Source organism: Vigna angularis, chromosome 6, assembly GCF_016808095.1.
Source record: "Vigna angularis cultivar LongXiaoDou No.4 chromosome 6, ASM1680809v1, whole genome shotgun sequence".
NCBI classification, from domain to species: Eukaryota; Viridiplantae; Streptophyta; class Magnoliopsida; order Fabales; family Fabaceae; genus Vigna; species Vigna angularis.
Window position 1 is genome coordinate 20920128 of NC_068975.1, and position 16397 is coordinate 20936524.

General features: G+C 34.8%; 1 protein-coding gene across 2 annotated transcripts; it reads right to left on the bottom strand.

The window, feature by feature from the left end:
* Window positions 1-6: 6 nt before the first annotated feature.
* On the bottom strand, window positions 7-16089 carry LOC108342809 (proteasome activator subunit 4). Of its 2 annotated transcripts, none has more exons than XM_052878670.1 (35): window positions 15733-16089; window positions 14503-14605; window positions 14297-14409; window positions 13814-13936; window positions 13465-13566; window positions 13211-13376; window positions 11751-11867; window positions 11581-11648; window positions 11374-11475; window positions 11079-11295; window positions 10565-10804; window positions 10362-10489; window positions 10125-10242; window positions 9809-10039; window positions 9586-9741; window positions 9378-9454; window positions 9064-9269; window positions 8612-8825; window positions 8446-8525; window positions 8233-8350; window positions 7974-8144; window positions 7210-7378; window positions 7083-7126; window positions 6949-6991; window positions 6720-6871; window positions 6438-6532; window positions 5420-6318; window positions 3712-3981; window positions 3539-3634; window positions 2702-2880; window positions 2439-2520; window positions 1917-2041; window positions 1034-1126; window positions 349-502; window positions 7-233 (listed from the first exon to the last, which is right to left on the bottom strand). In XM_052878670.1, exons 1-35 carry the CDS (start codon window positions 15891-15893, stop codon window positions 192-194), a joined length of 5454 nt encoding a protein of 1817 aa, XP_052734630.1. In that variant the 5' UTR covers window positions 15894-16089; the 3' UTR covers window positions 7-191. The 2 variants fall into 2 exon arrangements, with proteins under 2 accessions (XP_052734630.1, XP_017436109.1); XM_017580620.2 differs by having other exon boundaries at window positions 9821-10039; window positions 15733-16088.
* Between the last annotated feature and the right edge of the window lie 308 nt (window positions 16090-16397).

The following is a 16397-nucleotide window of genomic DNA, read 5'->3' on the forward strand; positions in this document are numbered from 1 at the left end:
CGATAGTTAGAAGCTCAACTTTTGAGACTAGATTAAGGAATAAATTTCTTAAAAAGAATATCAATGGTACAAAATGTAAATAAAAACTATTTTTACATCTACCAATGCAGCCAATACACAAAAAATGAAAAACATACTTTCCTAACTATTATTTTCAGTACTCTCTCCCAATAGCATCTTTGTATTTTTAATCAAGCAAAATACGATGACGAAGACGATGTGTCTGCCAGAATCTGTGAATATGGAGAGAAAATTAGCAAAAAGAACCAAACGAAGAAACAAAAAACCAAAAGTAATAATGAAAATTTTAAACCACATAGTATGTTTAGATTTTCTACAGATAATTACCTCAAGTTGATCTTCAGTAAATAACTCTTTCTGAACATTCCATGTATCAGCATGGGTCCGCCTGAACTCTGCAACAGCTTTAGTAACTGTAGATTTGACAGGGGATGGCTCCCCACTAAAGCGGGCCAGTAGTGTAACATGTTCAGGCAACCAACTGAAAGAAAGTAGTTAATGCTGTCAGATAATTACAAGTAACGGAATCAATAGACGCCTTCCTTTGTGCCCGAAACAAAAATAAATTCATGTCTTATAAATCTAGTACAGAGATGACAGAAATTCTTATAGCTCAAAATATACTGGTAATATTTGTTTATGATTGCACAAAAAGTTTATATTAGATTATGACCGTAAGACTACCATTTAAGTCATTTGAGGTTTGATATTGCTCCTTTTATGTACTCACAAATGAACTCAAATTTCCATCTTATGCAGAAATTGAAGACAACAGTACCAAAATATTGCATGAGCCAGGGATTTCACATTATGAACAAATAAGCTTTTGTTTTTTCAAAACAAAAAAATGAACCAAAAAAAATATTAACCTATAAGAGCATCAAAAGTCTTATCCCAGTAGGATTGACTTAATGCTAACTTTTTACAATATCTCGTAAGTGGACTTCACTGAATCATTACAAGCATTCGAAATTAACAATGTAAATCATATGCCATGGATAACTGGACAAACCTGGGCATGTCATATGGAGCAGATAATACAGAAGCAACCAAAGCGAGTACAGCACCATGAACAGATGCTATTGTTGAACCAGAGCGTGCATTTCTGTATTTGGAAAATGTTCCCCACTTTAACAAACTTGGCATGTCAAAGCTAATAAAAAATAAGAATTTGCTAGACGACAAACATAAAAAGTGTTCGTAAATCCATCTTGTAATAACTATGGCCTACATGTTATACATAAAATGTTTTCAATGCAAGTACATCATGACTTCTTTTTTTCATAAACACATAATATCCTAGAGTTAGACAATTAAGCTTATCGTTCACATGGAGAAGCTGATAGGAACTTAATTTATTAAAAAATTAATAAGGAAGATTCTATAGAAGAGAGTTCTGATTATAAAGGAAAAATGCAGTGAACAGAAAGCTAGGACTAAAAGAACAGAAATCTGATAAGAAAACCTTCTCTTCCCAAAACTACCAAACTGCAAAGCCAACCTCTCATTTCCCTGATCTTCCCTTGTAGACCGCCATACGGCATCTAACATAAGCACAAGGCTTCCCACTGCTACATATGCAAGTTTGTCATAGCCTATGCAATCTCTCTTTGTACTTTACCAATATTGGAGTGCGTAATATAGAAACCTATAATATTTAGCATTAATAGTACTTTAGTTATATCTCTAGTTTTGTGGGACTAAACCACTACCCTTGATGTTGCAATTACGGCAACCTCCAAAGAGGCCAGAACTAAGGCAGATCAGGGATGACCATGCACAATGGATGATGATGTTATTAAATTCAAAGAAATGAACCAGAATGTAGGCTTGCTTTAAGGTCCATTTCTGTACAAAAGTAACCAAACTTCCGAAGGACAAAGGCAAAAAATAACCTTGACTTTCTTCTTTTATGTACAATATTTGCCTCCTTATATGCTCTATTACGGAAATCTGTAGCCAGGTCTTCATCTCCGCCCTTCATTAAGCCTGCTAAAACGGCTGCAGCATGCTCTCTTACCTGGTGAAAAGATTAAGACTGAATGTAAATGGCAACCATCAATAATGAATGGCATCCCAAAAATATACGTTGATATGGATTGTCTGCAAAAGGAAAACTACTACTGGGAACTACAAATAAGCATTTTAGATATATCATGCTTTCCTCTACAGGAAAATCACAACCTCCCATGTATTGCGATTTAGGTCTTGTCCACAACTCAGTTTTTAAAGGCACGACAGGTACCTTACTACTAAAAACTGCAGTGTTGACTAAGGTAAAAAGAGTGTAATGATAGCATGTTCTATAAAGCACAAGCATCGCAAGTTAAATTACCCAAATTTCTTATTTTTAAATTTAAAAGAAGAAAAATCGTATTCTGCATTTCTATCCAAATAACTTCTAAGAAAGAACTTACCTCAATTTGATTGTCTACTAGTAACTTCTCAACAGTTTCCCAAATTTCTTGCTTTTTTGAACTTGAGAGAATAAAAGTGTGCCTGTTAAAAAAGGAACAAAAATTTTATTTGCTTCAGAACAAACAAAAGTGTGAAATCAATGAGAATATAATAATCAGAGTAAAAACTCTCTGTTAAGTACGTGTTCCGGATACTAAAAAACATGGATGCAAATACAATAACTGTATGTTATGCCAAAGCAAACCTGACAAGATCATCGTACCTGTACATGAAGGTACGCAGATATGTCAATGTAGCAGATCTAGTCCGCCAGTTGGAATCATTGGCAGCAGAGAGAATCACAGATACAGCCTTCTGAAGGTGAGGTTCCCAAACGATCATCCATTTAAGCAATTCAAATGCTGCCTTGGCTAGTGTTGACAAATCCTTATTTGATGTTTCCTTCAAAAGAAAATAATATTATTCAGAAGTGGATAACTGATACCTTCCCTACTTGAATGGTCATAGAACCAAATAGAACAGTATACGAAAATTGCATTTTTTTTCACTTTTATTTAATACAAATGCTCTACAGGTAAAAGAATGTGAAAAGTATGGCCATCATTAAGTCTTCCAATAATAAACAATCAGAAATTGATACTTCTATGTCTGTTTTATTCATCAATAAACTTGTGTTACCATAAAACTACACCTCAATTGAAGTGTCCTTAGATGAAAGGATTCACAAGCACTCGTTCAGTAGCGTCAGAATATTAAGAGTTGCAGGAACATATATTCTACTTTTGACGATGGACAATCTTATTACTGTTTAAAACATTGGTAGAACAAGAATCTTGGAGGTAAGTTAACACCGATGAAAATCCAAGTCAAGATTATCAACCTAAAATTAATTCCTGGAAAAAGATAGATGCCCAAAAGTTTGGAGTTGCTAAAGAATCAAGTGCAAAAATCTCAAGAAAATTAAAAGCATACACATAAAACCAAACAAATTGTCAAAAAGAAGCATAAACCAATGAAAATCACATGATAAGAAATCCGATAAGTTACAATGAAGTCAAAGTAAAAGTTTAAATAACTATATTCAATATATAGCTCAAACCTGCAAGCAAATCACAGGATACAGAAGCCCCACAAGCACATCAAGTAGATACGAGGATCTCCCTGACTTCAAGGATGAGATGATGAAGTAGAGTAGCTACATATGTTTGAATGGTAAATAATTAGCAATAATTCAAAGTAAAAGTAAAATCTAAACAGTCATTTCATTGGTACCGTTTCCATCCATTTCATGTCATCTTGTGAATCACCATCCACATGCCCATTTTGAGAACCTCCATCTACAGGATTCACTACTTTATCCGACTGGGTAGCAATCTGAATGTTCACAACTGCTTCAGCTGCTCGCTCTGTAAGAAAATGAACCCAGTTTTCATCTTGCATCAAACTATCAACATTGTCACTTCGCCCATCTTGATGACTCGAATGGTAAAGCCTAATGTTAGAGCACAATACAGAAAGGGTAACCCCTAGAGCCTCCCTCACCTGTTGCATAGATAAATCGAAATAGGTCAGAACCACAAAAATTAAGAAACTTGTTTCAACTTGTATATTCATATTACTTAACCCAAAAAAAGTGCACCACACACCCTTTATTTACACCACTATGGCATTATCCTAATGCAAAAACAAGGATGTGTTGAGAAAAAATGGAGATCATATATCTCCATATACAGCCAGACGGCACTTAACTTGAGAAATTGACAGACTGTTTTGACAAATTTCTTGCAAAGATTTCCATTTTTTTATCTAAAATACCTTATAAATAGCTTAATGTGAGGACTATAGGTTAATTTAAAATTTGAAATAAAATATATTAACTTATAATCCAAACCAAACTATATATATATATATATATATAAAAACAAAAAAAACAGTTTATATACAAGTGAACTCATAAGGATACTCGCTAGCATGAGCCTAAACAATCAACCAATTCCAGTGATTCAATACGTCAGCAAAATCAGTTATCCCTTAATCCTCTTCAAATAAATGTCAAAGAATGTAATCCATTAGCTAGTGACATACAAAGACGAAGAAAAAAACTGTCAAAGGCAACAAAGAAAAGGTTGCTAAAAGTTAAAACACTACATTCAAACAGCAGAGCTCCAGGGTAACAAAAAGACAAAAATTATAAGGATAACCAAGATAATGTGTTTCACTAAACATATAAAGGAATCTGCAAAAGGAAATAAAATTAGTTTGATACAATTGCATAGTAAAATCATTGGTTCAGTTCAATAATATTGAGCTGTTACTCAACAACAACTAATCCGAGATGAGAGCATTTCAAACTTAAAACACCATTACATTAATCTGTCCATGAAATAGATCACATTAATCAGTCATAATGTTACAAGTGCTGCCTGAGGTTCAGTAAGTGTTTTAAACTATTGAATGACCATCTAACATAAATTTTAAACCTAATGCTTTTTCTTGATAACGCAAATCATTCAGATAGTTTATTAATATCAACCAAACTATACCAAATTAATATCCTGAATTTAGATCAACTATCCAGCTTGTCAAATCCTATCAAGGCATGCAAATAAGTCCAGTATGAATTAACTCTGAACAATCAAGGTAATATAACTGTCAATTGATGAGCCACTCTGAACAAAGCATGGAGGGCAAGAATTCAGTTTACAATTTAATACCTAAGACAACAAATCGCAAATATAGTCAATGTTGAGGCTAGTTGTATTTCAAAAGGTTGCTGTTGAAAGTGACACTGTATATGTTAGATAAAACTATTTAAATCATTATGAATTTCCAGCATAGTCAGTCCATGGTTTTGTAGTTTTATTTCCTGACTCCAATTGGCTGGCAATAGATTGGAGGGGAGATAACAGATAAGTAGTAAAGGAAGGGAAATATGCAATTTATGACTTATTGAACATATGAGATCAGAGAGGACACTTACTTGGGCTGATGAGTGGTGCATATTTCCAAGAACTTCCTTCAGAAGTGTATTGTGGAGCTGAATTTCAGATACCGGCATTTTCTGTGGGGATATTTCTATAAGTGCAGCTGCCAGAAAAGCATATCGCTTGGTTGTTACAGTGGTAGCTACTGTTGGGGGTAAAGATGTCATCAAAGAATCCAGAATTTTTTGTCTCAAAAGAGGAACTCTTGTTCCATACTTCCCTTTACCAGTAACTGCATACCGTATGCAAGATGCCCACTCTGAAACTGATTCAACAGATTGGGTTAAAATGACATTCTTCAACTGAGGCATCAGCCAACTTTCCCATGTTCCTGATAAACCATCAATATCAGAATGTAGCACACCCGCCAATGCTTCAGCAGCCACACATTGTTTAGACCTCTCCTTGGCAGTTGTAAACTCATCTACTGCACCTTTAAGGGCCAACACAACAGGCATGCCACATTCTTGTACAAGTCGTTTAAAAATGCGTGCAAAACTTGAGTAGAATGTATCACTTCCTAAAAAGGAGATCCAACTTGGTGTACGTGGCCATGAAGCCGAAAATTCAAAATAAAAACGAGTTATGGATTTGTCTGCTAAGCTTTGGAAACTCGAATCTCCCTGACTTCCTCTTGAAGCAGTTTCAGTATCAGTTATTATATGAACATGAGAAAGACTAGTCAGTGTCTCATTGAAGAAACCCTCCTCCTGAAAAGTTTGAGTTAAAGTTCCTTCAAGGGATGATTTGACATGGTCTTGCAAATCCTCAAATTCAGCTGATTTCGCATCAAGAGACGACTTATATGGCGATTCCTTTAATAGTGTATTCAAAGCTGAAATTGCAAGTATCCTTGTCTGAGGAAGTTGACTTTTCAAATTCTTCAGAAAGTGTCCTATATGAGCAACGACATGAATGACATAAACGCACTGAACAAAATCTTGGAATGTGCAAAAGGAAAGTTCAATAAAATAAAATGCAGAGATCAAAAAGTAAAGAAAAAGTTATACAAACCAGCAGTTTCACTCAGAATTTTAGATGATGAATTTGGATGGTTCCGAGATGCCAAAGCCAGAAGAAGCAGAACTCTGTTAGCCATCAAATTATACCTGAAAAAGGTAACTATTAAATCAATGTTTTAAATATGCAAGAATCTAAACTTGTTAAAAAACTACTAGGCAGCATGTAAACTATAACAAATAAATAAGAAATAGCAGGGAGACAGAATCCAAATATGCATGAGCAACTCATCTATCATTTGAGTCATGATTTTCGAGCTAAATGGTTCACATTTACCTCCAATGCAAGCCAGTAGAATCAAAACTCATTGAACCAATCTGAGAAACCAAATCTGAAAACTCTAGTCCACCAGTATGATTTTCTTTGTCTGAGATCCTGAAGAAGCTTCTAGATACTCCAGAAAATTGAATGTTGTACTTCACAAAAAGCTGTTGAAACCATGAAAATGTTGAATCATCTATAGCACATAATGAAACTGTGATAATCCGATGCAGGATAAGTTTACCTCATTAATTGCTTTCTGAGCTTTCAAAGATTCATGATGAGAACTTCAAAAAGAAACCACGAAACTATTATTCTCTAATGATACACACCACAAACAAAATTCATCCAAACAGTGAACGGAGAAAATGGAATTACCTTGAAAGAATTGCCAAGATAAATGAAGAAAATGACTTTGGATCCTGAAATCAAAGAAAATAATGAGACATAAATGAATTAACCATCCAGAAAAACAATTTTAAGAACATCATCCATTGTCAATCACCGTTGTCAGATGTTTGAGAACTGTCTGTGAGGCAAGGACTGAACAAGAACCCAAGACTGCATATTCCTCGGCATTGAGATCCTGCAAGTTTTTCGTAAGAGTGATAACACATTTTGAAATCAAAGATGGCCATCTCTTAATCAGCTTCACTAGAGATTTTCCTGCAAGCCTGGATTATATGAGAAATTTCAATCAGGTGTAGAAAAGTACTTTGCCAGTATTAAGAAAGCATGTTACACAATTGAATGAGATACTCTTTTAAGCTATACTTTTACAATTACACTTTACTTTTTTGTATGTGTAAAATAGGTGAGAAATTGAGAGGAAAATCGAAATATAAGGCAGGTTAAAAATTTGAGCTTTTTCTTCGTTTTAAACTTGAACTAATTTCATTCTTCTATGTTTTCCTCCTTCAAAGAACTTGGGATTTTTTGTTTGTTCATTGAATATGGCTAATCTAACTACTGAGATTAGAATTTACATACATACATATATATATATATACATATATATATATACATATATATATATGTATATATACATATATATATATACATATATATATATACATATATATATATATATGTATATATACATATATATATATGTATATATATATATGTATATATACATATATATGTATACATATATATATATGTATATATACATATATATATACATATATATATATATATGAATATAATGCTAAAAAATAGAACATATAAAACATTTATGTTTCAGTCAGCCAAGGGTTTCTCACTAACAGGCGAACAGTTTCATAGCTATGCAGCGAGAGAGTCAACAAATCGTCCATCAAAATAGTCACATGATCAGATGGGCGGAAATTCCCACTTGTACGGTAAAGATGATAGGATGCTTGTGAAGACCTCCAGGTACTGTGCATAAATGCCTTATCGATGAGTGCCCACCTTGGTCTGGATAGACAACAAGCATCAGAGATTAATTAAAATGGTCTTAGAACACTGTTCCTGTAATCAAGAAAGATGAGTTGTCTACCAATACCTTTTCTTTCCTTTAGAATGAGATGATACAATGAAATTAATGGGTGGTTCTATTATGGCAGCAGATTCTAATTTCCAAGCCTGTCTATGACTAGACCACTCATCAAATTCCAAACTCCCTGCGGAAAAAAGGGAATGAAACAAAATTAGCCAGTGCATATACAAACTATACAGAGTAATATTTGAAAACTTATTCAGACACAGAAGTTGATACCATAGTTTCCTAAAGCATCAATGATGCGAATAATCAGTATCAACAGAATGCTGTCATCTGATTTTTTCTCCAGGACATATCTATTAATCCAAAAAAAATTATCAGGATTTGTGAACAGCAACATAAGTTAAAGAAACAATGTACAGCAGCATAGCATAATCCTTACTTGCAGGCTATATGTATAATCTCAGCAGCCTTTTCTCTCAGAGCAGTACTTCCAACAGTACAACCTGTAGCCCCAGCAATTAAAAACAGATTGTTTGAATCTTCATTCATTCCATTTCTAGAGTCTGGAACAAAGTCAGGCAAACATGAAAAAAGTCCTTGCAATGTTGATTCAATACGTAGAAGAGTCACTTTCAAGTACTCTTTCTCATCCCCTGCATGACAAATCACATTCAATATAACAGTTAAAATTTGCATTAACCAAGTAAGAACTTCCTTCATGCAACACTACCATCCCAATATGTCTGCATCATGATCACCAGATTTTAACCATGTCATGTCAAAAGGGAACTCAAATAATTTATCTTGCTGAGGATGACGAGGTAAAGTATAAACTACTTTTTTTATCAGCAAGAAATTATAAACTACTTGAAACATGGGTATTTCTCATACCTTGGTCTGCATGGATTTTAGACTGGCATATTTTCAACAGATCATCCAAAGCTGACTGGAAGTGAATGTCTATAAGCTCATTTGCAAAATGAATTTCTTCATCACAAGGAATATGCCATTTTGGGATAAAGCTTTCCTCAGGGGAAAAACCTTTTGTGCTAATCCATTCTTCAAGGGCAACAGCATCAGGGTGCCTAAGAACACACCTATAAAATCAAAAATTTAACATTTGAATTTCCAGAGAAAGATATAAAACCAGAGAATGAGGGCAGAAAAAACTAAATAAACATAGTCAAACACTTATATATACATACTTATACTGATCAATTGGATAATAATGAATCTGACTTCCTAGAAGAGACCGAAGAAGATGATCAGCAGCCCCATTAACCTATCATTGGAAGTAACAATCAAATGGATTAGGAACCAATGGAAACTCCACTATTAACCACAAAAATTCACGTTTATTTGTAACATAATCAACCTATTTGAAGAAAAATATAAGCATGGAAATAAAAAGACCTTCCAAGATGGTGAGTCAAAAGCAAAGAAGACAGCTTCTTTGAATTGATCCTTGTAGCGAAGGAGTGCTGGACCTCCATATGTGATGCAAACTGACAATATCTTAAGTTGATAGTCAATTGCAGCCTCAAGAGCTGGTGAAATTGTGGACCTAACCTGCAAAAAAGTGTCAGCTTTCAAGAAAATCCAGAAGCAGCATAGCAGTAAAAGATAATCACAGGACCAAGAAAGGTGCCTTTGATGAAGCAGAAGCGTCAAAAGTTCCTCCTCCTCCAAATCCAGTGCGTGGTGTTCCTTTCAAAGAAGATATCACAGAAAGTAATATTGGCTCAACAAGCTGACTAACTGCTTCTTCTGGGTTCGAGTGAACACAGGCACAACAGAGCAGTCCAACTTCTGCAACAGCACCAGGAAGAATATTTGTCTTCACAAAGTGGGAAATTTTCTTCAGAGCCTATTGACATATCAGTTAAGTACAAGACAATATATTAGCCAGGAAATTTAAGTAACTATTAAGTATTTTAAACTCAAAGTAATACCTGATTATACAGTGAATTAGAAAGCCTTCCAAACAGAATTTCAAGCACACAGAAGTAGTAAGGACCATCATCAACTAGGAAAGTTCCTGTTGTTGCTGATGACTGCAGACCTTCATTTCTAATGTACCAGAAACCAGTTACCCAATTATAAAGCATTATAACATAAAAAATCCAGTTAAACATGGTTTTCAAATAAAGTTAGCATTCAACTGAGGGGGCCTTAGCACTGTTACTTACATAACACTGCTGGGTTCCAAGTGTTGAAGTAAGGAAAACAGACGGCATAAGAACTCATCCAGCCACTCTGAAAAGCGGACCATAGGCATAAATGATAGGTCATCAATTTTATCATCCAATAAAGCCAACTGCATTTAAAAGGTAGATAAGGTTAAGATTATAATAAGTTATTCATTCAATATGTCTAAAAGTTGAAAGCTTACATTTGAAAATATGGAACCAATTAATTGCATGGTAGCCAAGGTTTTTGGAGGGTCATTAGCATCCATGCCAAGTAATGCATTAGATAATGAAACCCCCACAAGATCAACAAATGTTTCATCACCAACACCACCAAGATCAACTGGCTTCGTGGAGCAAGCTGATACAGATGTATAAAACAGTGAACGCCCAACAAATGCCACTGACATAACTGCAATTTTCAACTGATGGGTGGCAGTCATCTGACTAGGCACAATGATTTTGGTCAGAAAAACAAGGCAATCTTATCAAATATATCAATTATAGATCAACAAGAATATATCATACAATCTGGATAGGCTAAAAGAATTTGATCAAGAAGAGAAACTAATCAAATCAAATATATCACTTACACATTGACAAGACTATATCATAACCTTGGGAGACATTCTATCAAGAAAAAATATTATTCTTTCCATGACATTGATCACACATAGCTACTTAATTTTAACATAAAATTTATGAAGCATTACTAACCGTCTCAAGGGCCATATGGAACCGAGATGCCACAAATGGCAGAACTAATGAGGGTTCTACATAGGACAGTATAGAAGTGGCAGCAGCAACTGTCTCAGAGAGATGTTCATTCTTGCTGTATTGACCACGGTCAATTAACTTAAGCACTGAATTAACAAAGAAAACCCTCTCTGATTCCCCAAGATGCTGTTCACTGGGTCTTCTATTATTTGTGCTCCTGTCATACAGAACCACTTCAGTTGCAGAAAACAGACACACATAAAAAACTATATGACAATTTATAATTGATTCTTACAACTGTTCATTCTGTAGACGCTTTTGAAATTGAAACACCAAATGAAACAAAAGCCGCTCCAAGGAGTAGGTCCATCGACCTCCATTTGAGGGATGATAATATCTACAATAATAAATGCCAGCAAAAAATTAAGTAAACAGAATTAAAGAGAAAGCAAGCTTAGTTAAGTTAAGCAATGTATTTGGAGCAATAAGTGAGTCAACAAACTGTTCCAAAATGTTGATCAATTTTTCAAAGTGCTGCTGTGATGGACTACCAGGTTTTAGTAAATATACCTGCAGTTGCAATTAAAAAAAATTACTAAACTAAAATTAAGAAATCAGAACATGGTTCCAATGTTAGAATCTCACAGAAGTAATAACAACATATTTGCTTACTATTGATTTGGAGATTGCCTTTGTAGGAGTAGAAGTTTTATTAGAGAACAAGAACCTAGTGTTTCTTGGGACATCTAGTGAAAAGGGGTATGAACCACTTCCATTTGCAACAGGTACCTATGATTTACAAGAATGGGTTGATCACAAATTAATAAACAAATTGTGAATCTCATAAGGAAATAAATGCAAATAAAGATCAATTGGCTCTGAGGTAATACAATTTAAACAAAACACAGCAGGGAAAAACAAGGGTGTATCAATAGATCAACTAATCATAATGGTGTAGCCAATAGATGCCCTATTTACTTCATACAGGAATTTGAAAATGCATTAGCTAGCTTCCCTAGCACAGTAAGGACTTCAAAAGAAGAGCTAAAAGTTACACTTCAATGCTGCTTGGGCATTTGATGTGGATGATAGACGGCCACCCTCAGATGCCTGTCTCTTTCTAGGGCAGAATCCAATCTCCTGACACTCTGAAGTAGACTTATGTTGCTTGCTTGAGTGCTAAGGCATAATAATACATAACCTTAGCCTTGGCAACTACTGAAGTCATTTTGGTTCAATCTCTTCTTGTGAGCTCTAGGTTACTACCAGAACCCCTATTATCTACTGAGACAATCGGAGTAGTGTGGCTCCAAGTCATAGTCATGTGCTTCACTCTTGCACACTGAGCACACACAATTAGATATTTTCTTTGCCCTGAAGAAGGTGCTAATAAATCTCTCACTCTTGACCATGTTCCTGCTTAAGAACAAGTTGCTGACATTCTCACCTGGTCTCTTCTAAAGAGGATCAGTTTTAGAATCTAAGAGCCAAACTCAAGAGTTATCAGCTGCTCGTAGCTTTCACTCTAAATTTGTAGAGGGGGAGAGAGTATGTATGATTGTGTATTAGCTTAAGTATTTTAGCTTCTGTTGTAAGCAATAGATTAGCCTCTGCAAGATGTAGTTAGTTATGCCAGTTGCAGTTTATTATCCTAGCTATCAATTATGTTAGAGTCTGTTTGGTCAAACTTCTCCATAATTCCAGAAGAGAAAAATAAGAAGAAAAAAATGAAATAAATTTCTCCATAAGTTAATATTCGTTTACACTCAAGTTAAAAAATAAAAATTTAGAGAAAATTCCTACAAATATGCATTAGGTGGGGGAGCCTCAACGCTTTAAGTAACAATCAAGTAGTTTATTCTACTCAATGTGGAACTCCTGACAATCTCAGTAGCAAAACAAACAAGGTTATCAATATTAATTTAAAAAAGAAAGAGGACAGGAATATAAAAAGATTTAAGCTTTAGAATAAACAAGTCTTCAGAGAGAAAAAATGTATCTATTTCCTAATCATTTTCAGTTAATATACGCCTGATGCTAAAACATTTAATCAAAGTGTAAATAAAATCAACCTTGCAAGAAGAATGCAAAAATATCTAATCAAACATTCCCAGAAGAATTTACACACTCACCTCAAACATATTCAAGTATCTAGCAAAAAGCAAAGGCAAGAAGCAGTCCCAGTCAACATTGTGGTAATTTTTTACAACGCGAGCTATGACATCTGCCCATTGATTGTTCCAGAATTGGCAATTTGGTATAGATTCCCACAAGTCTATACACTCTGTTATCCAATCACTGCCAATCCAATTATAAAATTTTACTCCACACGAAGTCATGTCATATATATCACACCAAAAAAGTCCTAAGAATTTATGCTTCTTACTGGGTAAAAAAGGCCTCATTATCCAGATTTGTTGGGAGAAAGAGTCTTGCAAAGCCTGAACCTTCAAAGGATGAATTATGCCACGGGTTTTGCAACAAAGATCTACAAATTATCCAATGACCCAAAGAAAAGGAATTAAGAAGAAAACAAATTAAAGAAGCTAAAATTGGGAAAAGAGTATAATTCCTAGTGCAGGTCCAGCATGATTCCACTCAATGGAAGTATTGATACACAGGAATTTCATGTTAATTCAGCTCATCATCAATATCAATATAAAGTACAAAACAAAATAAAAGCCAAGCTCTCGTAATAATTCAAGATTATGAGGAAACATCACCAAAGCACTCACTTAAACTCAGACCATATCTCAAAGGCAGAACCTGATGGGAAGAATCTCCGGCAGGACTGGACAAGGGAAGTTATAGTTTCAAAGTGTCGTTGTCTAATTCTCCAACCTTCTGGACCTGTACTTCTGCAACGGGAATATAATTCAAAATCCCCTACCAACAATTTTGAAATCTCATATGCAGAAAAGAAATAAACTGTTAAATATGTTCAATTCTATATTTTGATTAAGGGACACGAGATTATTAAGTCCAAAATTAAATGAAAAATAAAATACAAAACTGAATTCAGAGACAAACTTAAGCTTATAGCAAAGGTAACTTGTGGATTTACTGCAACGTCAAGCATTGAATCCTTGGGATTAGTCTTCATTTCTTTTATTTTTCCTTTGTTTTTTTATTTAGCTAACTAAGAATCACAAATTAAGTACAGAATAATTTTAAACCAATTAAGGCTGCAGCGGAAACAGTACCGATATAAAACTCACCTAGTAAAATGTGTGCTAATCAGTGTATCATACAGGGGCCTCCATCCAACACTTAGTGTAATCTTTTTCCTATATTTGTTGAGTAATCTGACCACTAAATTTCCCCATCTAACCTAATAAACAAAAAATGATACAATCATTTAAGAGCAAGCAAAGACCAAAAAATAAGCAGTCCGTGTTTCATCCAAGACAAAAGGCAGCAGCACCTGAGCATAAAGCTTATTACGGGCAACATGAAATATCTCAAGGCCCATCTGAGCAAGATCGCGAACATCCTCCAAAGAAACATCACTTTTTGCCTTTATGAAACTGCACAACAAGCATAAAAGTTAGATTCGACCCGGCAACAAGCACCGTCTGAATTCAAATTGAGTGGGGAAAAAACTCAAATCCACAACTAATAAATTATAATGCCGTTTTGGAAGCAAAGCAGAGCCATTACTTGCAACCAAGGTTTTAAACAACAGTTCCCGAACGTGGTTTAAAATCAAGCAAAACAAATAAGGTTTTTTGGAATGACACCAACTGCAATTATGGCTGCAGCAACTGCGTTTGTCCAAAAATTCCTACAATATCAAGGTTTGTAATGAAACTATAACTACAATTATAATTTGAAACCTTATTTATAAGAAAAGTATTCCATCAGCTAACATACACAAAAACAAGTAATAACAGTATTACACAACTTCTAAAGAAGTTAACACTTACTATAACAAAATACTAAGTTTTTCTTAGTGTTAATTAAGCACAAAGTAACCTCACAACAAACAGCGGAAGAAATTACTTAATCTTCTTGTTCGGAATAACTTGTTTAGAAGAAAAATCAATCATCATTTCCTTGTAATTAAGCAGAATCAAACATGCAAAAACAATTATAAACGAAGTCAATCTAGCACTCTCCGGAACTATACCTCCGTTCACATACTTTGAAAAACTGCTCACAAAACCACGATTCTCAACACCTAAGCCTTTAACTAACTTCTTCCCAACCTTCTATCACAAGTTCAACGTCATTTCCGAGCAATTACGAAAAATCAAACATGCAAACCCAATTATAAACAAAGTCAATCTACCACTCCCCGAAGCTATTCTTCAATTCACATAATCAACAAAACCGCTCCCGAAACCATGAATCTCACACTCCTCGGCGTTTTACTAACTCCTTCGAAACCTCCGATCACAAATTCAACAGCATTTCCTAACGGCACAAGCACGGAAAACTTCGCACCACAGAACTAGCTAAAAGTGAAAACTTAAAACGGAAAAAAAAAAATCAATCAAGGGGATATTCCAGAATCTTCTCAATTAAGCCGTACGGCGGAGAAATACACAGAAGGAGAAAGCAAAAACAGATGAAATGAAAACAAAAATTATAAATTAAAGATGAATTAGGGAAAAGGAAGAGGAGGAGATTGGAAATGAGAGTGGAAACTGACAGGTCGAGGACGGATATGAATTTGAGAGTGGAGAAGACAGATTCGGGATCGTCGGGTCGGAAGGAGGACTTGACGGCGGCGATGACGCGAGTGAAGGAGTCGCGCTCTGCGGCTGTCTGAGCGGCCACAGGCGGCGGAAGCCATGCATTATAGAGATGCATTCTGGTATCGGTTTCGGATAAATGCTAAAAGCGAAAACACACGGAGAGTTTGGTGGTAGTGTTCGTTTGGGAATGCGTGAGTATATATAGGATTGAAGATTGAGAGCAACTTTGTGAACACGAAAAAGGTGAATTGAGTAGTCACAGAGAGAGAGAGAAAGAGAGAGAGTGTAAAGAGTTATTATTATTGGAGCAAGAGGAGACTTAATTAGGGGGTTTGCATTTTGGGATTGACTTTACTTCATTATTCAGTTTAGATTCAAGGTGCGGAATTACTTTAAGCCTTTTTCTTTTTTTTCTTCTCTCTCAGTTTTGTTCCGCTGATGCGAACCTTGTAAGATTCGAACAGAGTAAATTCCAATATCATAAGTTTTTGTTCGAATTAGTATTTTTATTATTTCTATCAGTTAAATTATTTTAAAAAATTATGTTCCTAGATGAAAAAACTTCTGATTCATTCTAACTGACGGGTAAAAGAAATTAGTTAATACAGGTAAAAATAAC

Bases quoted from the DNA above. Each gene is read 5' to 3' on its own strand.
- LOC108342809 (XM_052878670.1), bottom strand. From the start codon at position 15,893: ATGCATCTCTATAATGCATGGCTTCCGCCGCCTGTGGCCGCTCAGACA. The intron at 3,635-3,711 runs GTACCAATGAAA...AAACATATGTAG, and splicing joins ACATGAAATGGATGGAAACG to CTACTCTACTTCATCATCTC. The intron at 503-1,033 runs GTTTGTCCAGTT...ACTTTCTTTCAG, and splicing joins GCTCCATATGACATGCCCAG to TTGGTTGCCTGAACATGTTA.